This window comes from Ochotona curzoniae, unplaced genomic scaffold (genome assembly GCF_017591425.1).
Source record: "Ochotona curzoniae isolate NIBS_2020 unplaced genomic scaffold, NIBS_Ocur_1.0 contig_3520, whole genome shotgun sequence".
NCBI lineage: Eukaryota > Metazoa > Chordata > Mammalia > Lagomorpha > Ochotonidae > Ochotona > Ochotona curzoniae.
Genome location: NW_024465894.1, coordinates 16,552,447 through 16,573,914, shown reverse-complemented (window position 1 = coordinate 16,573,914; position 21,468 = coordinate 16,552,447). Strand labels below are relative to the sequence as shown.

General features: G+C 59.8%; 2 protein-coding genes across 2 annotated transcripts; both read left to right on the top strand.

The window, feature by feature from the left end:
• Window positions 1-1,692: 1,692 nt before the first annotated feature.
• Window positions 1,693-11,936, top strand: SCRT2 (scratch family transcriptional repressor 2). Its single transcript, XM_040981150.1, has 2 exons — window positions 1,693-1,825; window positions 11,143-11,936. Exons 1-2 carry the CDS (start codon window positions 1,693-1,695, stop codon window positions 11,934-11,936), a joined length of 927 nt encoding a protein of 308 aa, XP_040837084.1.
• Window positions 11,937-18,700: 6,764 nt separating this feature from the next.
• SRXN1 (sulfiredoxin 1) lies at window positions 18,701-21,087 on the top strand. Its single transcript, XM_040981149.1, has 2 exons — window positions 18,701-18,927; window positions 20,528-21,087. Exons 1-2 carry the CDS (start codon window positions 18,718-18,720, stop codon window positions 20,729-20,731), a joined length of 414 nt encoding a protein of 137 aa, XP_040837083.1. The 5' UTR covers window positions 18,701-18,717; the 3' UTR covers window positions 20,732-21,087.
• The last annotated feature ends 381 nt before the right edge of the window (window positions 21,088-21,468 follow it).

Genomic DNA, 21,468 nt, shown 5'->3' with positions numbered 1-21,468 from the left:
GAGAAGGCAGCTCACTTCTCCCACCCCACTCCCAACCCCAACACCGTGCATGACCTTGTCCAGACCTAAGGTTTCTGTGTCACTATCTATAAGAGCATGACGGTCCCTGACTCAAGGCAATCCCTGCTGGCACCTCCAGGCCTTCTCTGGGTCCCAGCCCTCCAACCGAGGGTGACCAGGACCCAAAGGAACCCCCACCATCAGCCTGCCATCCCACTCACACAATGCCACTGACCAGTGAGAGCCTGGCATTCCTAGACTCCCGTCCTGGGACTCCAGCTCTAGCCATACCCTACACTTGCTGAGGCCCCACTCACCACCCTCACACTTGGCCCCGCAGCCTGCGGGCACAAGGAGCTCATTCTCCTGCTGTCCCCTGGCTTGGGCCAGTTGGGGGGGTGGGGGGTCTGCTCTGAGCTTTCCAGAGACAAAGGAGTTGACCTGCAAAGAGTTCCAGCAGGAGCCCCGCTCTCCCTCCCTCCCCCCTCTCCCTTCCCAGTGCACGTGTCTCTATTGTCTACTCCCCGCTTCAGGGAAAGACACAGCCTCCAATGTGTCAAAACTACCACCCCCGGCAGCCGGGAAATTAATTACTGGGCGATTTTCACTTCCTCTTGCAGCGCCCGCAGGAGCAAAGCAGCGGAACAGTACAGACTGAGTGGGGCTGGCCCCGGCATGGGGGCACCCGCTCCCCAACACCAGTGCTGACTCAGGAAAGTTGAATCCCAAGCCCCACGGGGGAGGGGGGCTTCCGTGGGAGTCCAAGCTGGGAGAAGGGGTTCCCCCTAGTTCAAGCTGAGTGTCCACGCTGGCCACTTCAGAAGTGGGGGAGGGGGAGAGGTCTGCAGGCAGCGTACACTCTGCTGGGCACTCCCTCCCTGCCCAGTGTCCCCATGCGCCTGAACCCCGCCTGCTGGGGACCGCACTCCTCCGGCTCCCTGTCCCCTCGACCCTTCTAGTTCGTCTAGTTCGGACTTTTCCTTTCCTTTCTTTGCACGCTGGGGGGGGGGGGGGGGAAGACTCCTTTTTGTGTGTTCAGAGCTCTCTTTCTCTTGTGAATGTACGAATGTGTCTCTCCATCTCTCTTTTCTGTTTCTCTCTTGTGTCTTTTTTGTCCTTAGCTTGGTCTCTGCTTCTATTTCCACCTCTCTCCGCGCTCGTGTTCTCTCTCTCTCTCTCTCTCTCTCTCTCTCTCTCTCTCTCTCACACACACACACACACACACTCCCCTTTCTCCATCCCTATCTCTGCTCCTTTCTCGCCTCCTGCCTGCCCGCTGCTCCCTGCGCCTGGCCTGCCCCCACCGCCGCCGGTTCAGGGGAACGTGTGCGCAGCGATTGTCCTGGGGGACATTTGATGGATTAGAGCGCCGAACAGTTCCATTGCTAGGGGACCACCTGATCTCCAGCCTGCGTCCCATATAAAGCCGGCAGCCGGAGTGCTGAGCGCAGCTCCTGCAATTGCCTGTCTGCGCGCTGCTGCCGCCAAGCCCAAGCCTGCGCCCGAGCCCGAGCCTGAGCCCGAGCGGGGGTCGCCGCTGCCGAGGCCCGCTCCGTGTGGCCACCCGCCCAGCCGCCAGCCCGCCCGCTGGGAGCTGTCCAGTGCTGAAAGCCCGCCCGGACAGCCAATCGCGCCGGCTGGCCGCCTCCCCCCACCGCAAGTGCCCCCGCCGAGCCCCCCACCGGTCGCATCATGCCGCGCTCCTTCTTGGTGAAGAAGATCAAAGGGGACACCTTCCAGTGCAGCGGGGTGCCGGCCCCCACCTACCACCCCTTGGAGACTGCCTACGTGCTCCCCGGCGCCAGGGGCCCTCCCGGAGACAACGGTAAGTGGGACCGATGGGGTGCGGGGTGAGTGGGGAGAGCAAGGGGAGCTCGGCCCTCCCCGACTTGAGCCTGGGGAGGGGAGCGCGGCAGGGAACTCCAGGTGGAGACCGCGGGGCGGTGTGTGCCTGCCCGGCTTCCCCAAGGGCCGGTCGGTCGGGCGGGGCAGGGGCTGGGACCTACAAAGGGGAAGTCGCCGGGGCAGCCCATCCCACGGCCTCGTACCAGCCGACTCTTGGAAAGTTGTGGCCCTAGAACGGGGTTGGAGAGTAGGGGCGAGGCGAGAACAGAGAGGGGGCTTGGGAGGGGCCAGTGCTAGGGAGCCCTTGGGCCCGCTTGGAGAGGGCACCTCTTCCTCATGCGTTGCAGGGGCAGGGAGGGGGCGAGGGGAAAGAAGCCGCTGCTGTGGGGAGTGGGGTCGGTAAGGAGTCTCTGGGATTAGAGAGGTGGCCTCCCTGGAGTTTTTCTTTGGCGAGGGGGTGGCTCACCAGCCTTCCTTTAAACCTGCTCTCACGGGGCAGCCAGGCTAGCGTTCCAGGAAATCCCCCGGCGGAACAACTCTTTTGTTACCCTCTCTGCTTGCTTGCCAAGGGCCAGGCCTGTCCTTGGGATTGCCAGGAAGCTGGGGTTCCTGGGAAGGGTTTCCCCCAAAGGAGTTCCTGATTTCCTGGCCTTCCCTCCATATCTGCCCCCTCCCAGGACTGTCATCCTCCCCCACATCCAACCCTCCCTCTCAGAGCAAGTTCTTGTTAGGGACAAGGGTTTGGGGGGACAGGATAGATTGTTCAGACCCAGAAGGAGGTGATCCCTGGAGCAAAGAGGGCTCTTTTTGGAGGGTCCCCAGCACAGCCGAGAGTGGGAAGGGAAGGTGCCCTCTGGTAGGGAGATAACCCCAGCATCATATGTGGCAGCAACTTTGGAGAGAGGAGAACAGTGCAGAAAGGACGGAGGACCCGTGGGTGGGAGGAGGAGGGGAGCCCAGGAGGGTGGGGGCTCCCTCTCAGGGATTTCCAAGCACTGGCTGCATTCCATCACTCTGCTGAGCCAGGCAAAGAGAGGGTGCTGGGCAAAAGGCTGTGTGACCTCATCAAGGTCAAAGAAGTTGGGGAGCTAGAAGGCATCCAGCCACAGCCCCTCAGCCCTCCCAGCCCCGGGCCTTTCCCAGACCCTCTCTTCTTCCCATCCCTGGCAGAAAACCTCCTTCTCTGCCCACACATCTCTGCATCCCATTGCCCTCTGGTCTTGACCCTGGTGCCGCCTTGGGGCCACAGATGGGGCTGGGCTGAGGGCTAGCAGAGCCAGGGGTGGATCTGGGTGCACGCCAGGGCTGTGGAGTGAGTGCCAGGAGCTGGGAGGAAGGGGACTTTGCTGTGAGCCCAGGGGTAGGGGTCCAGCAAGGTACAGGGCGCCTGCTCTCTGCAGCCCCTCTCTGGTTGTGTCCTCGGACTGGCAGCTGAGGCACACCAGAGAATTCCCCATACACAGCCCAAACTGCAGGCGGCTCTTCCGGGAGGCAGGCAAGAGAATGTCTTGCTTTGAATTCAGTCCAAAAAAAAAAAGACTTTGAAAGGAGCCCCAGAGTGAATGGTGGGCAACAGGGTGGGGACAATAGGGATGTCCTTTGGAGTTCCCAGGGGGGTCTGACACCTTAGGACCACCTCTTGTCTTTGTCCCTAGCCCCACAGGGCTCCAGTCCCACCTCTGGCCTCTGGGGAATCCTCATGGCCAGCTGGCTGCCCAGCCTTGGGACGCAGGAGGCCTGACCTCCATGTGGCCAACTTGCTCGGTGACCTTGGGCAAGTGACTTCCCTGTTCTGGTCTTCAGCCTCAAAGGATGTCATGAACTAAGCATCCTCCTAACTTGGGCCAGCTCAGCTTCTGTGAAGGTCAAGTGTGGTGAGGCAGGCGTGAGGGATGCGTGGCTTAGGGGTCTGACATAAAGTGGCTATGGTAAGGGTTGCCTTGGGACACTACAAGTGCACAGTTCCCAGGGCACTTGGCTGCAGTGCAGTCTCTGCGGGCTGACCTGCAGCGAGCACAGGCACCCTGTCCCAGCCACCTTAGCAGTGTCCACATGACACCATCAGGGCCAGGGATGGGGAATCAGGTGGGGGAGGTGACCCTTTGTACCTAGGTATGAGTAGGAAACACAGGCTGCCCTGGCCTGTATGCAGTGACCTGTCCCTCTTCTGGGTGTGGCTGGAACAGGCAGGGAGGACTCCCTTCCTGCAAGGGCCAGTGAAGGGGGTAGTGGCATGGGGTGGGGGGCTCCTCGAAGAGCCAGGCTCCTGGTGTCCGTTGTCTGCACTCTGCCGGAAATAACCTTGCTGAGCGTTTGAGGGAAGTGCGAAAAATTGCTGAGCTGACGTTTTTGCCTCCCAGCGTGTGTGAGTGTGCTGGGTAAACAAGGAGAAAGAAGGTGGGGGGGGGGAGACAAGGAGAGGGAGGAGTGGAGGGAGGGCCTGGGGCTGGAGAGAGTTCCAGTTATTAGAAAGATCCTCTTACAAGCCATTCTTGCAGCTCTGGCAGCAGGGTCAGGCGGAGGTTGAGGCTGATGCGGGTGGAGAACGGAGGTGGGGGGCGGGAACCTCGGCAGAACTACAACTCATAATGGAAGATGGAGGACCCTAAATGAAAGAGGGGGTCCCCCTGCTGCAGAAATGCTGGGGTATTCCTGGAGGACACAGGCATTCGCACACGCACGCGCACACACACTCACACACACACACACACACACGCTTTTTGCCTCTGCTCCCTTCCTGTTCCACCTCCCCAGACAGGCAGAAGGTGCAGCAAGATGTGTCTGGCTCCAGGTAACCCCAAACCCAAGAATCCCTGACCAGGGAAGGGAAGCCCTTAAAAGGAAAGTCCCTCAGATCTGCCGGCCAAGCCACCAAGCCCATCCCTCATGGCCACAGGTCCCCATGCTGAGGGTACGTGGGGACTCAGCCATCCCAGGAGTGACGGCTGCTGGTTCATGTGCACATTGGTGGTCTCGGGGCCCTCTGCCAAGAACATCTTCTGGAGGGTCCATTGCCTCTCCCACTTCACTCTGAACTTCAGCTGGGTGCCAGGGCCCCCTCCCTCTGGCCCTGGCACCCAGAGCCACATACTCTCTCAGAGCGTCTATGACCCAGGCATGGGAGGGATCGATGCCAATCCAATAACACAGCTGTCTGCCCTGCGCAGCCACAGCAGCCCTGCCAGCCGCCTGAGGACGAACTCCCACTTCTCACCAGGACTCAGCTCGTTGACCACATTACACTAGCGCCCACTTCCTCTCACTCCCTCTGATGGCGCCAGCTGGTCGCTCCGGGCCAGGCCAAGTGGCCCCAGCTGCAGCAAGTCTTCCACTCCCCAAGGTCCATCTTGAGAAGCAGTGATGCAAAAGGGCTGCTGTGCCAATCCCTCAGCAGAAGGTGCCCAGAGACAGCTAGCATGGTTTCCAAGGACACACAGCAGGCCCTTCTGCATCTTGGACTTCGTCTAGACCCAAGGTCCAAGTGAAAGACCTGCCAGAGGTTCAGAGTACAGGTTCAACAGCCAGTCCAGGTCCAATGTCTAGGGGTAATTTCAGGTCTAGGACCATGCCTAAGGTCAAGGTCCAGGCCAAACCCAAGTTCAGATCTCTCTTTTTTCTAAAGATTTATTTTACTTATTTGAAAGGCAGAGTTACAGAAAGAAGAAAGAGAACTCAATCTTCTATCCGCTGGTTCACTCCCCAAATGGCTGCAATGACCAGGACTGCGTCAGGCTGAAGCCAGGAGCCAGGAGCTTCTTCTGGGTCTCCCACGTGTGTTCAGGGTCCCAAGGCTTTGGGCCATCCTCGACTGTTTTCCCAGGCCACAAGCAGGGAGCTGGATGGGAAGTGGAGCAGCTGGGACTCAAACCGGTGCCCATACAGGATGCTGGCATTGCAGGCATTACACTACAATGATGGGCCCAGGATCAAGTATCAATGTCTTAAGAGCAGGTGTGTTGAGTCAACATCCAAGAACCATGTCTAATTTCCAGTCCAAGGTCACAGAGCCAGCCCATGCAAGCCCAGCCCCATCACAAGCTTCCTGCGGGGTCCTGACCCAGCCTCAGTTCCTCTGGTGTGAACTCAAGTAGTTGGGCAGGATCTGCTTCTTCCCTGACCTCTGTGGAACCAGCTTATTCGGCTCTGGCATGAATTCACAGGGCTCAGGGGCATGTGTGATGAGGGGACCCCCTAGGGGATCTGGCATATGGGAGTCCACGGTTCCCCTAACACCTGGGGCTGCAGGGCTACCAGGAAGGTGGCATCCTTCTATGCTTCCTAGGGGGCAGATCAAGGTGCTTGGGCCAGGTAGTAATGTATGCACCCAAAGGCTTGCAGGCCTCCCCCCCACAGATACACACAGCAGACAGAGGGCAGTGAGGGCAGGGGAGGAGGGCCAGCTCTAGCTGGCAAGGGCAAAGCAGAATTAGGGTACCGAAGTCTTGCCAGGAAGCACAGAACAGAGCAGCGGGCTCTACCGGGCACTTCTTTCACACACATATGCCGGGGAGCACAAGAATGAGCTACTGCTGACGGCCATGAGGTCCCCAGGCCTTGGGCCACCTGCGCAGCTATGGCCTCCACCCCTGAAGCATAGCGTAGTGGCCGCGGCCAGTCTTTGGGCATACAGAGGCTTGGAACGGGTTCTCTGGCTGAATGTTTCTTGCAGGCAACAGGAGACTGGGAGAGGAGGGAGGGGGCTGCCCCCCAAAGCAGCCTGTCTCCACCAGTTGGGGTTGGGCCATCACAGGCTCTGAGTAGCTCGCTCACAGCACCACCGTCCCCTCCTTCAAAAGCCTTTTATTGATTCCTACAGAGCTGTGGACCTCCCTGTGGGCCACAGGAATTGGGTCACAGTCAGGAAAGACCATTACATGGGGAATTCCAGGAGGTGTGGGGAGGGGGGTAGCTTTGGAATGTTCTAGAAGCTCTCTAAGCCTGGGTCAGTGGGCATCAGTCCCATGCCCTTGAGCTCTGGTCATGTGAGGCCAGACTTCATGCTGTCCTCCATTCACATGGACTGAGGGATACCCCCCGCGCGGGCAGAGGCACCAGCTGCCAGGCTGTGGGAGGAGGTGGGTGTCATTTCTGGTCCAGTGCCCAGGGAACTGCTAACAAAGATGCTGTAATAAGGGGAGGGGGAGGTAGGCAGCCCCTTTGCCCAGATCTGTGAACAGACAGGAGAAACTATTTTTATCCTACTCGGCTGCTGGCAGCCCTGGCTTTCCGCTCAGCTGGCTGGGGCCGAGGCCCGAGGCCCAAAGCCCGAGGCCCTGGCACAGCAAGCAGCCGCTCTAAATAGACCCATGCCGCAGCCCCTGCAGCCTCCACGGCCCAGCAAGACCCAGCCCTCCTCAGCACACCAGGCTGTCTGGGAATCCAGCCCACCGCTGGGCTCTTCTCTTTGGCTGCCCACCTCTGGGCAAGGCCTGGGCACTCCCTGAAGGCTGTAGATACCCTGGGGAGTCTGGACTGGCTCCACATTTCCAAAAACCAGCTCCTGGCAGAGCTGGCTGTGTGATCTGAGTTGGGAGTGGGGGGTGGGGGGAGTCGGGTGGCCCCACCCTGAGCTTTTGGGAGATGGGATCCAGGATATGAGAGGCAAGGACCTTGCAAGGCAGCTAATGCACCTAATGCCCTCAGGAAGGCGCCTGGCACATAGTGAGCACTTATAAGTACAGCATTATCTGTAAAGACGCGCACGGGCTGGAGTGCTGGGAGAACAGTAGTTTCTCCTTTCCCCAACACCTGACTATCCAAGGGCCAAGAGGGCAGCATTATATAAGGAGACCCACCCCCAAACTCCCTATAGCTCATAGCCCCTCTCTAGTCCCTGGGTAAAAACGCAAGTTTCAGGCGAGTTTAAAGCTGACTCGCCCTCTGGTGACCTCAAGCAAGCCCTCTCCCCTCTCCAGGCTTCTGTGAGAGCTGGAGTTCGTGCCAGAACCACATACCCTCCCATTTCAGGAACAAGCAGCTGGCCAAGACCCCAGCTCACATGAGACATGCCCACATCTCCAAAGCAGTTTTTGGCCCTCCCCAGGACCCTGAAGGATGGGCAGCTCTGCTCCCCACTCCAAAAACAGGAGAGCTGAGCCCAGAGAGGCTGTGTGACTTGTCCAAGGTCACATGCCTTGGGGCATGCATGCAAGAGCCTGCAAGAAGCCTGGTCTCTGCCCTAGTTAGGTGGCGGATGGGGGGTCCCACTCACTGTGCTTCTGCCAAGACCCAACCAAAAATTCAGATTCCACTCTGTGGGTACAAGCAGCCCAGCAGCCTTCCATGGTCACCCTGGAGGCAGGGTAAGGCCCCCAAGACCCCCAAGTCTGGGTTCCACGCACAGGGTTAGAGCATAGAGGGGTCCCAGAGAGATGAGGGAGGCCATCCAAGGTCACACAGCAGCTGAAATACACCTGCATCTCCTTCCACTTTGTGAGAGGAAGAGGGCACCGCCAGGAAAAGCATCCCTGCCAGCACCACCAGCATCGTGCGCCAAGCATCACGCTAGGCACTTGGCATGCCTTCACTCACTCCATCCTATTGTGCAGCTGAGAAGCACGGGAAGGGGCCGCAATGCCCCCTCTGGGGTTTCTCCAGCACCCCAGCCAGCCAGTCCTTCTGCAGCCTGAGCTCAGGCAGGCTAAGCAAGCTGGCCAAGGTCCCAAAGCAAGCCGGGACCGCTTCTCCTCACATAACCACACCACCTTTGCTAGGATGCTCTCAGCAGGTGCAAATCCACCATCCGCTTGGAATCAGATCCGGACCCCCTATTCCTGTCCCACATCAGCCAGCCTCAAAGCCTTTGCTGTGCCCCTACTTCAGGGTAAGGAGCTCCCAGGCACAGGAGAAAAGTACGGCAATGCTTCGGACCACCAGCAGAGGACGCCAGAGCACAGCATCCAATTCCCCATACCAGCGTTTTACATCAGTACATCCTGGGTGAGGACTAGAAGCCCAGGAGAGAAGCCACAGGTTAAGTCAGGGTGAATGCAAAGAAAACTGCGGCACCGAAACCCACCTGGGGATACTGGTGTTCCTCCTAGCAGCCAACCCACACTGCAGGATTAGCATGCCAGGCCACTGGGTGTGGATCTTAGTTCTGATTTCCTCCCTGGGCAACCTTACACCTGTTCCTTCGCTGCCCTGGCTTCTCCTTCTGTCGAATGGGACCAACCTTCGAGCCCCTTTCATAGGGGCAGGTTCTGGTGGTTGCACCCAGCTCCCTGGAGGGCTTGTCACTGCAGAAGCATGAGGAGGCCCAGCAGTATGTCCAAGGTCACACAGCTATAAATGGTAAAGTCAAATTCAACCCAGTGGCACTGCTTAACAAGTTAGTCATCCTTCTACCTAACAACGGGCCCCCTGCTGGCCAGCCACCCCTCCAAATGGAACCCCGTGCTATTCCCACCTCCAGAGAATAGACTCAAGGCATGGGCAGGCATATGACTTGGCCAAGGTCACCCAGCTGGACTCCATCCCTGTCAGGGAACTAAATTATCCTTCCTACTCCCTGGCCTAAGCCCCAGCTGGACAGGACCTGCCTCCAGCAGATCCCACCAGCCCCACTGCTGGGGACTGAGGCTGGCTGGGTAAATCCTTGCCACTTGATCCCTCCTTGCCACTGGGGACCCTCCCAAAGGGGGTGGGAATTGTGGGGAGAGACGAACAGACCTGTCTGGCAAATGCCCAACCCCTGTGCACCTGCAGGAAGAGAGTAGGGATTCAGGGAGATTCAGGGTGACGGCCTCAGTCCTGAGCCTGGCGCACAGGGAGTGCACAATGCCAGCAATCACCATCCTTACAACAGGAGGGAACAGAGGAGGAGCGGTCTGGGAGGAGCCCAAGGGAGGTGCCCCACTCACTCTGATCATGCTGGGACAGGAGACCCAGGCTAGGCATGGGGGGGGGGGGCGAGGCTGGGGAGGCTGCCGACCAAGGGCACATGGGAAGGCAGGAATGGGGGGTTAACAGTCTGCTCCCCCAACCCCCTTGAAAAAACTGCCACTGCTCCCTGTCCCTCCCCCACCTGACCACACAGCTGCTTTCTCCCGAGTCCTCCAATCCCACCCTGCCCTGTCCCTACTCAGTCACTTCTCTGTCCACAGAACCCTGTGCCAGCTGGGCTGTAGGGCCAGAGGGAAAGGCCAGGGTAAGCCCTGCCTGCAGGGCTGGGAGATAGACACCACCCTGAGACCGTCCCAGATGCCAGCTCTTGGGGCTATGGGAAGAAAAAAAGGAGCTTGGTCTCCTGGCACCCTGTGTCTGACTCACAGGTGTCTTTCCACCTGTGCACGTGCAAGGAGGGGGCAGACTGAGGTCTAAGAGGCAGAGACACATTGGGGTGGCCCCAGGAACCCCCTGGGAGAGCTTCAAACAAGTGAAAAATGGAGGAAAGCTAAATTCTCACCAAGGACTCAGGGAGCAAGGGCAAGGGGGGCCCCTTCTGAAGTTCCCAGTACCTGCCACTCACCTGACCCCTTCAGCCAAGCTGGGAGGTGGGTCTGCCCAGCCTGGGATTCCTTCAGATGACAAGCATGCATCGTACACCTGCCCTGAGCCAGGCATCTGCCTGACACATCCAGCCCACCAAAAGTCCCCAAGGCAGAGGCAGACAACACAGTAAGTTTCAGGAAGTCAGTTTCTCCAGCAAGTGCAAAGTGTAACAAGTGCCACTGTACTGTAGCTATTCTACGCTCCTCTCTCCCTTGGTGAAATGGGGGGAGGGGGGTGATGCTGAGCTCTCATGCCTAAGGCAGAGGCAGGGTCTGCACCCAGTAACTGTGGTTTTTGCTGCACCCAGTCCTTCCAGCCATGTTGGGGCAGGATGGTGGTGGTAGTGGTGGTGGTGATGGTGGTGCAATGAAAAGCTCCATTCCACAGAAGGGAACAACTAGAGGTTCCTGAAGCTCCCTGTTGGGAGGGGCAGGGCACTGTTAGGAAAGGTAGGCACCTTTCACTCAGGCAGCCAAGGTCAGAATCTTACAGGGACCCCTCCCCATGGCAGCTGGGACCCCACTATCTTCTCGTTCCTCTCTTTCTCTGCCTGCCAAGTAGATACAATCGTAAAACCTTTACGGCGCGGTTCTGTGCAATGAAAGCTCAGAGTAAAGAGCAAGCCAGCAGCAATGCGCCCGCGCATGTGCTCCACGGGTGATGCTGAGAGCTGAAATACAGGCCTGAAGACACTGGGAACAGCCTCTCTTAAGAGCGGCCACAGGGACGGGACGGGAGGGAACGGGAACCATTGCAGGGCAGCGCTTGCTGAACCCCTCTTTGCACTTGTCTCGCTCCCTCCAGGTTATGTCCCTCACTGCCTGCCTCCGAGCAACTATGATGCCGACCAGAAGCCGGGCCTGGAGCTGGCGCCGGCCGAACCTACCTACCCGTCGGCGGCGCAGGAAGAGTACAGCGACCCCGAGAGTCCGCAGTCGAGCCTGTCGGCGCGCTACTTCCGCGGGGAGGCTGCGGTGACCGACAGCTACTCCATGGACGCTTTCTTCATCTCGGACGGGCGCTCGCGGCGGCGCCGGGGCGGGGGCGGCGGGGACGTGGGCGGCGCGGGGGACGGGGGCGGCGGTGGCGGTGGGCGTGCGGGGCGCGCGGGGGCGCCGGCGGGCGGTGGGCACCGGCACGCGTGCGCCGAGTGCGGTAAGACGTATGCCACGTCGTCGAACCTGAGCCGCCACAAGCAGACGCACCGCAGCCTGGACAGCCAGCTAGCGCGCAAGTGCCCGACGTGCGGCAAAGCGTACGTGTCCATGCCCGCACTCGCCATGCACGTGCTCACGCACAACCTGCGCCACAAGTGCGGCGTGTGCGGCAAGGCCTTCTCGCGGCCCTGGCTGCTGCAGGGTCACATGCGCTCGCACACGGGCGAGAAGCCGTTTGGCTGCGCGCATTGCGGCAAGGCCTTCGCTGACCGCTCCAACCTGCGCGCCCACATGCAGACGCACTCGGCCTTCAAGCACTACCGCTGCCGCCAGTGCGACAAGAGTTTTGCGCTCAAGTCCTACCTCCACAAGCACTGCGAGGCGGCCTGTGTCAAGGGCGCCGAGCCACCCCCGCCGCCCCCCACCGGCGCGGCCAGCTGAGCGCCGGAACTTCGCTCACCACGGGCCTCCATCGGCGCGTCGCCATCTGCGCCCCGCAGCGTCCTTTCCAACCCCAGCTGCAGTCCTCTGCCCGTTCCCCCTCGTAGGGACCCCTATCCCTACCCAGAACTTCGCTCTCCTGCCCCGTCTCACTTTTGGCACCGGCTGCCCCACCTGTCCTTTCCGTCTGCCCCTCAGACCTTGACTCCCACCCTATCGACGCCTTCAAGGCTCCCAACTCAGGCACCAGATCCGCACCTCCTTTGAGCCCCGGAACCAGAGAGTTCTCTCGCCCACGCACTGCGCCGCTGTAACACGCATACCTACCCTACCGTTCCTTTGGCTTCTGAGCCTAGTCTCCCCATCGCTGCTCCTCTAGGGAGAGCTCAGATCTAACCACCTGACTCCCAGGCCTGCCTCATCTCCCTCGCACGCACACCGACACAGGCCTGGCAGCCCTCAGACCACGACCATCCTGGCCTCTGCTGGATGCACACCCTGTGTGCCAGTGGTGAGTCCCTCACCTCCTACACCCATGCGCACGCGCACACAGGCAGATGCGTTCATACGTGCACGCGTGTACTTCCACGCGACAGCCCTTGCTGTCTCAGAGCCCCTCCCTATCCCCACCACCACCAGAGTCTCCCTAACAGACAGTGGGCTCGGGGCGGCGCCCCTAATGGAACCTCTCCTTCCTCATTCTTGGCGCACTCTCCCCCTCCACCCCGCACTCTAGGCGGCGCTCCCTAGTGCCCGCCGCACCCATGACCCCACTCTCGCACCCCTCTAGTTATTTATTGGTGTATTTATTTATTTATTTATTTATGCTTCTATTTAATCACTTGGCCTAACTCCCCCCCCTCCTCCCCAGGGACAGACTGGCTTGCCCAGCTGGACTGGGCAGTCAGGGAGGCAGGCAAGGAAAGGGACATAGGCCATGGAAGACTGCTCCCATCACCTCCATACACACACACACAAACCGTCTCGGGTCTCAGGGGACCCCCCTGCCCGGAGCCTGGCTAAGGAAGGGGGCTCCAGAACGGGGGTGGGGCGACATCAGGAGGTCCTGTCTGGGCAGGTCCCTGTCCTCCTGAGCTCTGCGCTTGGCTCCAGGGAGCGGGGAGAAGGGGAGTCTCCTCGTTTGTTGCTTGTTCATTCCTCTAGTTCAGAACCCCAGGTTCCAGGGACCGACTGAGCCCCCGACTCCACTGGGGCCTCTGGCCCGCTCTCCCCGGGAGGCGCGCCCTCTCCCGGCCACGTCTATGCAACTGTCCCGGGCAGAGGGGCAGGGTCCGCCAGCCACCCGCCCTTCGGCCGCCTCTACCTCCTCCGCCGCCGCCGTGCTTTTGCATGCCCGGGCCAGGAAGAAAGCACACATCTGCTCTAAGCACACGCCTCTGCCCACGCCGCTCTGCCCCCAGCCCGCACGCGGTGAGGAGAAGGCAGGAGTCCATGACTCCTCCCACCCTCCTCCGCCCTACCCGCAGCGCAGGTGGCGGGGCACGCCCCCAGGGCCGGCTGGGGCTGGGGTGGAGCAGGTGGTCCTTCGCGCGTGGGGACAGTGGAAGCGAGAGGGCTTGCAGAAGCAATTACGGAGGGTGTTGACTCTGTAAATAGGAACTTCTGACAGCAATAATTTTCCATGCATGCTAAGCCTTATGGCCATATTTTGTATGAGCGCTTGGCGCTCCCCCCTCCCTCCCTCCCCGGACTCGCCTTTCCCCCCTCCCAGCCCTCCCCCACTCTCAGCAGTATTACTTGTAACGCAATTCAGGGATATTAAAGGGACTTTGGCCACTCACCAGCGCCTCCAGACCTTGTGATGCTAGAAGGGACAGGCACCTGAGCATCAGCAGGGAGTCTCTCTTCCGTTCGCCCCACCCCCTCTGCGGCCTGAACAGCCCCCTCCCAGGCACCCCCAATCCCAAACATTCCTCACGGAAGGGTTCAAAGTAATACCCTAAGTGAATGACTCCAGTTCCCTCAAGACATTCATTAGGAAGAATCTGTACCACCCTCTAGCCCCGGGAAGCAGGTGGACCAACGCTGCCCACAGCCAGTTTACAGCCGCTGGGGCTGCTCTTACCCCGCCCTGCCATTGCCCACAGCCCTGCCCCAGGTTCTGCACAGCAGGTGCAGGCGTGCCAAAAGACCAACCCTGGCTCAGCAGAGAGAGTCACCCCCAAGAAAACGTTGGGACTCTGAATCCCTCCTGCTCACCAGAAGCTTCGGCCCAGCTTGCAACAAACCAGTTAGTTGGGCCGTGGCCTCATCAAGAGCTCACTGGGAAGCAGACCCCCACCCCACCCAGAAGCAGGGCCTGCCTGTAGGACAGCAGGCAGCGGGCAGCCAGCACTCTCACTTGCCCTACAGCACACTCCTCTCCGGACCAGCTCTCTGTAGCTCCTCCACCTCGTCCCTTTACGCCCCTCGGGCCAGGCGGCTGCATTCTAAGCAAAAGGCTGGGTGCGTCCAATACAGACACAAGTGTGTCCCCAAATAGTTTGCAGGGGGCTTTCGGAGAATGCAGGAAAGCAGAGAGAGAAGGAGGAGGGAGGGGAGGCAGAGAGAAGGGGAGAGGGGAGGACATCCCATCTTCTGATTTACTCCCTAAATTTCCACAACAGCTGGGATTGAGCCAGGAGCCTGGAACTCCAATCAGCCTCCCATGCGGGTGGCAGGAACCCATGTAATCTATGCCGTCACTGCTCATGTTACAGAGTGTCCATTAGCAGGAAGCAAGAGTCAGAAGCTGAGCTGGGCCTCGAACCCATGTGGGATGTGGGCTTAACTGGCAGTTGCCTAATGGCTGCCACAGCCGCTTATCCTCAACTTTCAATTGCAATTTCCATGAACCCTGGGAAGGTCACTGAGTCCAAGGCGGGCAGTGTAGACGGAGAGGCTGTCGAGATGTGTGGCTCCCTTACAGCATCATCAAACAGCTAACAGCAGACAAGCTCCAATGTGTCAGTCACTGCCTTGCTACCATCCATCCTTCCATCAGGCAGGCCTGCCCATCAGGTGACTGCCCGTCAGACGAGGGGACTGACCAGTGGGGCCCAAGGGCCAGCCATCTACTAAGAGGTAGATGCGGTTTGCCCATGTGGGAGGCAGGAGCCAATGGCCAATCCCCTGCTTGGTCTAACTGAGTCGGGTGCAAGTGTTGATGTGGGAGGTGACCCAGGAACAGAGATGAGGGAAGAACAAGGGACAGTGAGTATGCTGGGAGGCTGGCCCCAGGCCAACTGGCCCATCTCCCAACAGGTGATGACATCCATAGGTGAGCTGCTCCCAGAGAACGCCCATCCGGGGTCATCATGGGGCCCAGGGCAGCACAGGCAGCGGAGGAGGGGGCTCTTTGTGTCCATGGATGCAGCACGTGTGGGTGGGACCAGCATCCACTTGAGACTGGGAGAAGCCTCATGAGCCCCAGCGGATGCCCAGGAGTGCTAGTGCCACAGCAGAAAGAAGGGACACCTCTGGATGGTGGGCACTGGATGCCCCAGTTAAGGCTCTGGACTCTGTACCCCGTGTTGCCATGCGTGCGTTCATGTCCTGGCTCTGAGCCCATTTGCAGATTCCTGTCATTTACATACCAGGAAGTGGCAGACATCGGTCACCTGGGTCCCTGCCACCCAGGAGGGCTGAGCTCTGGGCTCCTGGCTTTGGGCTGGCCCAACGCTGGCTGCTGCAGACTTCTGAGGAAAAGGGACCCGTGGATAGGAGCACTCTCGTTTCATTCCCCATGTCTCTGCCCTTCAAACAAACACAAAATTTTATTTTTTTATCCAAAGAAAAGAAAAAGAACAGGAGGGCCCATTACGGTGGCCTAGCGGCTAAAACCCTCACCTTGAATGCACCTAGATCCCAAATGGGCACCAGTTCTAATCCCCGCAACCCCACTTCCCATCCAGCTCCCTGCCTGTGGTCTGGGAAATCAGTTGAGGATGGTCCAAAGCCTTGGGACCCTGCACCCGTGTGGGAGACCTGGAAGAGGCTCCTGGTTCCTGGCTTCGGATGGGCGCAGCTCTGGCCATTGCGGTCACTTAGGGAGTGAATCATCAGACTGTATCTCCTCCTCTCTGTATATCTGCCTTTCCAATAAAAATAAACCTTAACAAAAAAAATTAAAAAAAAAAAAAAAAGAACAGGAAGCTAGAGGCCAATGGAGGGAACCACAAGGAGATGGAGAGGAAGCAACAGCCACGGCCCTGGTGGGGCACAACCTAGAGAAAGGGGCCATGGCAACGGAGTGCCACTTTGATGGCAGGAAAACCCTTGTCCACCTTCTCAGACATCAGGCAGAGTCCTGTGCATTGCCAACTGCCCCGTGTAGGAGGAGGTGAGGAAGGAAGGAAAGGGCAGGGACCCCGTGTCCAGGGCACCCCCGGAGTGGAGCAGGGAGCCCACGCTGCGCGCATGTGGCCTCAGGCTGGCTGCGTGCAGCAGGGTTGACACAGGCTTGCTGGAGTCAGTGGCAGGACAGCCCCCCAAAATATCACAGGTTCAGCCCCCTCAGGTCACACTGCATCAGCAAGGGATAGGAGGCAGCAGACACCCTCAAGCCCTGTCCCTCCCTGGGGACAAACTGGACACATGGTGGCTCTCCAGAAGTCCCTGCGTGCCTGCCAAATCAACCTTCGTTATCACAGCATCCTTGCCATCTCCTCCTTCCCCCGCAGTCCCCTGGGGTCACCTCCTAGGCAGGCGGGTGCCTTGGGTATGTTGCACCTTCCCACCAAGCCAGGCCACCTGTGTCCCCTTCCCTGGCTGGGGGTGGAGTGGAGATGGAGACCATACACAGAATGTGACTTCCAGAGCCAGATTAGTCCGCGGAGGAGTGGTTCGTCTGGGGGCAGCAAAAGCCATACCCTATTAACCACCTGCTCCCCACCCAGGCTGGCGCAGCAGGTCCCCAGGGCGCAGACCCCAGACCTTGCACAGCACCCACTCGTAGCCCTGCACTGGCCTCCTCCCCAGGAGACCACACTGGCTTCCACCCCATCAACAGATGAAAGTTGGGGGCCCACTTGCCTCCCCAGACGAGGGTATGGAGTCTGCCCCAGCAGCCCCATCCTGAGAAAAGCAAGGTTAAGGCTCAAAGGACAAAAGTCTTACCCTGGGTGGTGTCACCAAAGGCAAGACACTCAGGAAATGTTTTCTTCATTGTTGAAAAGAAACACAGAGAGGACCTGACTTCCCCTTGGGTACGTCATTAGGGAGTGTGATGTGATGATGTGATGTTTTGAGCCACAGCAGCCATCTTGGAGACCATGAGGCTGAAAGCCAGACACGGGATGAAAGCACACAATGATGGCGTGACCCGGGTCTTGGATGACACTACGCTCTTCACCAGTCTTGGATGTGAAAAGACAAATCTTAGTGTTCAAGCTATTTCAACTTGAAGCAGTTCTGGGAACACATTGTGAGTAGCAGTGCCACTGGGTCTATCATGAGGAGAGACTGGGGTCAAGTCTCCATGGTTTTTTTTTCTTTTCCTCCAAAATCCCATCGCCCTGTCCTTACTTCCTGTAACACTAACTCCAGGCAGAGGTGGGGGTGGCTGCACTACTTCCTGAAACAAAGTCTGACTTGGTTCCAGTCACACTCCTACCGGCCAAGGGAGAAAGAATGTAAGACTGGTCAGTGGCCTTCCATCAGCCAGGCGGAGGCCAGGAAGCCCAGAGTGCCAGGAGCTTGGCCCTGCGTCCCTACGTACCCTGGGGGTGCTCCACCTCCTTCCACAACCACCAGAAGGAGGTTTAGGGCCCAGAGGGCAGGGTGCTCCTCCACCTCCACTCCAGCCCCAGCTCTGCTTCCAAGTGCAACTTCCAGCTAAGGCACACAGCAGGAAGCTGCAGGTGACCCGCTTGGGGCCTGGGGTCCCTGCCAACCGCACGGAACACCTGGCTTCAGCTTGGCCCAGACCTAGCTGTTGCGGACATGAACGGGAAGTGAACCAGCAGGTAGGAGATCTCTCTCTGCTTTTCAAGTAATCACAAACAATAAAGACATAATTGTTTTTTTAGAGTGTCAGTAACGAAAGCCACACAAGGGCCCAGTTCCAGAAAGTTCCCAGGGATGGACACTGGTGCTGAGCCCGGGTGGCTGGCAGTGGGGTACAGAAGGGCTTCAGAGCGAGCTTGTCTGGGCGTAAAGCCTTGGCTGGGCCACTTTGGCCCCCGGGTTGAGTGGGGAGCAGGGGGGAGTCGCTGATACCTGCCCTTGCCTCAGTTTCTTCGTCTGTGAAATGGGAACAAGGATCCTACCTACCTTGTGGGGTCGTTGTGAGGGTTCTGTGAGTTACTACCCAAGCAACGCGCTCACAACAGATCCGAAAGCCGTCTGCCGGGCACGCCCTCAAGCTGTGCGGCAGCAGCCGAGTCATCCTCGCCCGGCAAGTCCGGCCGCGGTCCCTTCCCCGCCCCGTGTGCGCGGGCCTGAGTCACCCGGAGCGCGTGTCACCCGCGCCTCTCCCGCGCAGACACCTGCAAGCTCACCCTGAGTCAGCGGGTCCGGGCGCGCCCACTCGGGGCCACGGGGAGGCTGCGGGGGGACCCCGGGCGGACAGCCCGCGCCGGGTGTCGCTCGAACCCCGCAGCCCCGCGAGCTCAGGTCCCGTGCCGCCCCGCAGGGTGACGGCGGGGTCCGCCGGCCGACCGCCGAGCTGCCCGCGGGAGGAGCGCACGCCGCCGTGGCTGCCGCACCCCGCCCGGTCCTGCCGGATGGTACGGTCCGCCGGAGTTAAAGCCGGGAAGGCGGCGGCGGGGGCGGAGGCGCCATGGGAATGCGCGCAGGAGGCGCGCTGGGCAGGGCCGGCGCTGGCCGGGGGGCGCACGAGGGGCCCGGGCCGAGCGGCGGCGCGCAGGGCAGCAGCATCCACTCGGGCTGCATAGACGCCGTGCACAACGTGCCGCTCAGCGTGCTCATCCGGCCGCTGCCGTCCGTGCTGGACCCGGCCAAGGTGCAGAGCCTGGTGGACACGATCCGGGTGAGGCCCTGGGGAAGGCCAGCTCGGCACGGGGAAGGGAGCCCCGGGTGGGGAGCGGGGCCTACGCTTCATGGGGCGCTCAGCTTGGGCTGTGTGACCTTGAGCCGCCACGGGCCTCCCTGGGCCTCCGCTGCCTGATTGGAACAAGGAAAAGATTGGCCAAAAGCCTTCACTTAATGGCCGCCGAGTCCTTCTCTGCGCTGTCCCCCCCATCCACCCCACTTTTTCGCAGGTGAGAAGCGGAGGAGGCAGGGAAAGTGTGTTCAGGCCCTTGGGAGGGACACGTACTGAGCAGCCTGGCCCGTGGCGTCCTCTCCGTCCGAGGTGGGCTGTGCCAGTCAAGGCAGCAGGTGCAGGGAGTGAGGAGACCAAGTCAGCCCATCCCCAAGGGAGTTGGTTGGGGACTCCCAGTGATGACAGTGGGGCCAGCCCAGGCTCTGTGACATCCTGTCCCCTCACCCCTGGCCTTGGGGAAGGTGGAGGTGGGCAACAGAATCCCAGCAGACACCTCCAGGGCTGACCCGCGTGTCTGGAATGTTCTGGAACATGCACTTCTGACTCCCACTGCTGGAGCTGTCTGGGCTCCCCCGCTGTCGCTTCCTTTCCCGTGGGGCCCCGATGTCCACCAGACGTGACCTGGGTGTCTCTGTGTGTCCGGTTGTCTGGCCTCCTCTCTCTTACACTTAATGCCCCACCTCGTATGCTCCAACAACCTCCCGGCCCACACCCTCCCTTCCCCTCTCCTCTGGCCCTCATGTCCTCCTCCCTGCCTCCCCTCCCTGTGTCCTGGCTGCTGTGTGGGCCACACCAGCATCATTCACTGAGTCTCTGCTCGGGACTCAACCACCTACCCCACTCCCTCAGCCAGTGCCCCTGTGACCACCCCCTGGAGGTTCCCAGATCAGGCTGCCCACTGCTCAGTGGGCTCTTGCACTGACCATTTTGGTCTCTGTTGAACCCCCATCTTGGCACCTGTACCAGTCCCACTGGCCTCCCCCTGGCTGTATCTCTGGCCCCAGGCCCTTTGCACCACCTAGCAGGTGCTACTGTGTACTTTAAACTCTCTTTGTGCCACAGCTGTGTAACGTGACTGTTGCCTTCATCCCGTTGTATGGATGGGGACCACTGAGGCACAGCGCCCGAGACCACACAGCTCCCAAGTGGCTGAGTTTGGCCATAGCAAGTCGGGTGCTTTGTCTGAACTCAGCCACTTGTCTCTCTCCCCAAGGGGTTGTCCACCTCATGGTCACTCTACACGGGCCTTGTGGGCCTCCGTGTCTGTGATGCCACGTGTATGACCACGTCCATTTGTGGGTTCCACGTACCCCTCTAGTACGAAGCCCTAGGAAGGTAGAGGCTATGTCTGGCTCATCCTGACCCAGTCAAGATCAGGGCCAGAGGCTAGATGTTGCTAAGCCATGGGCAGCGTGGTCTTTAGGGAGGAAAGTCGCTCGCCTGTAGCCTTTGTCCATTTCCCTGGAGTGGACCCTGTCGCCAGGGCTGAGCCCCTAGAGTAACATCCACCGCCAGCAGAGCCCTGTGTGCCCCCAAGAGCTCCCTGCGGCTGTGCCCTGCTCACCCTATGTCTCCTTGTCACCAGGAGGACCCAGACAGCGTGCCCCCCATCGACGTGCTGTGGATCAGGGGGGCCCAGGGCGGCAACTACTTCTATTCCTTTGGGGGCTGCCACCGCTACGCTGCCTACCAGCAGCTGAGGCGAGAGACCATTCCAGCCAAACTGGTGAAGTCCACACTCTCAGACCTGCGTGTGTACCTGGGCGCGTCCACGCCGGACTTGCAGTAGCGACCTCCGGGATGCAGCCAGTGGCGTCGCATAAACTGGGCCGTGTTGGAGGTGGAGCTGGGCATCGCTCCCTCTGCCCATAGCGGGCAGGGTCTGGTTCCAGGCACACCCTTTGCTGAGCTGCCAGGCCCTGGATCCACAATGCACAGGATGTGGAGCCGGGTTCCCATCTCTGAACATGAACTTGTGTGTGGCCTTCCTCTTGACGGATTGTAACAGGGGTGCTATGGGGAAGGGGAGCTGCTGGACCCCGATTCCCAAGGCCTGGGGTCCTTCAGTGGCTTTGTCTGTATACAGCCCATACGGCAGCTGCATTTCACCGCAGTGGCATGAATAAACAGGCTTGTTTCTCTGCATCGCATGACTCCTGACACAGGCAGCTAAGTCTGCTCAGCCACTCAGCAAGGTGGAGCTCACCTCTCACAGTTCTCTCACTTGGTCCTCAGTGTTCCTTATCTTTTGGTCACAAAGTGGCTGCTGTGTCTCCAGAATCACATCTGTGCCAGGAAGAAACCAGGGGAGAAGACAGGGCCATGTCAGTTAAGTGTCCATGAGTGAGGGAGAGGCCCATGTCCCACTGGGTCCCCCTGTACATCTGCTCAGATCGCCCTGATGTGGCTTCCCTGGCTACAGAGAAAGCTGAGACAGCAGAGGACAAAAATGGTCTGAGAAGAGTGGTCAGGTCTCATCTCCTGGGACTCCCAAGCAGAAACTGGGGTCCCTTTCCGAGAGTGGGG

Excerpts from the sequence above, each read along its gene's own strand:
- SCRT2 (XM_040981150.1), top strand. The coding sequence starts at position 1,693 with ATGCCGCGCTCCTTCTTGGTGAAGAAGATCAAAGGGGACACCTTCCAG. Across the intron at positions 1,826-11,142 it reads GGGCCCTCCCGGAGACAACG|GTTATGTCCCTCACTGCCTG; the intron begins GTAAGTGGGACC and ends CGCTCCCTCCAG.
- SRXN1 (XM_040981149.1), top strand. The coding sequence starts at position 18,718 with ATGGGAATGCGCGCAGGAGGCGCGCTGGGCAGGGCCGGCGCTGGCCGG. Across the intron at positions 18,928-20,527 it reads GCCTGGTGGACACGATCCGG|GAGGACCCAGACAGCGTGCC; the intron begins GTGAGGCCCTGG and ends CCTTGTCACCAG.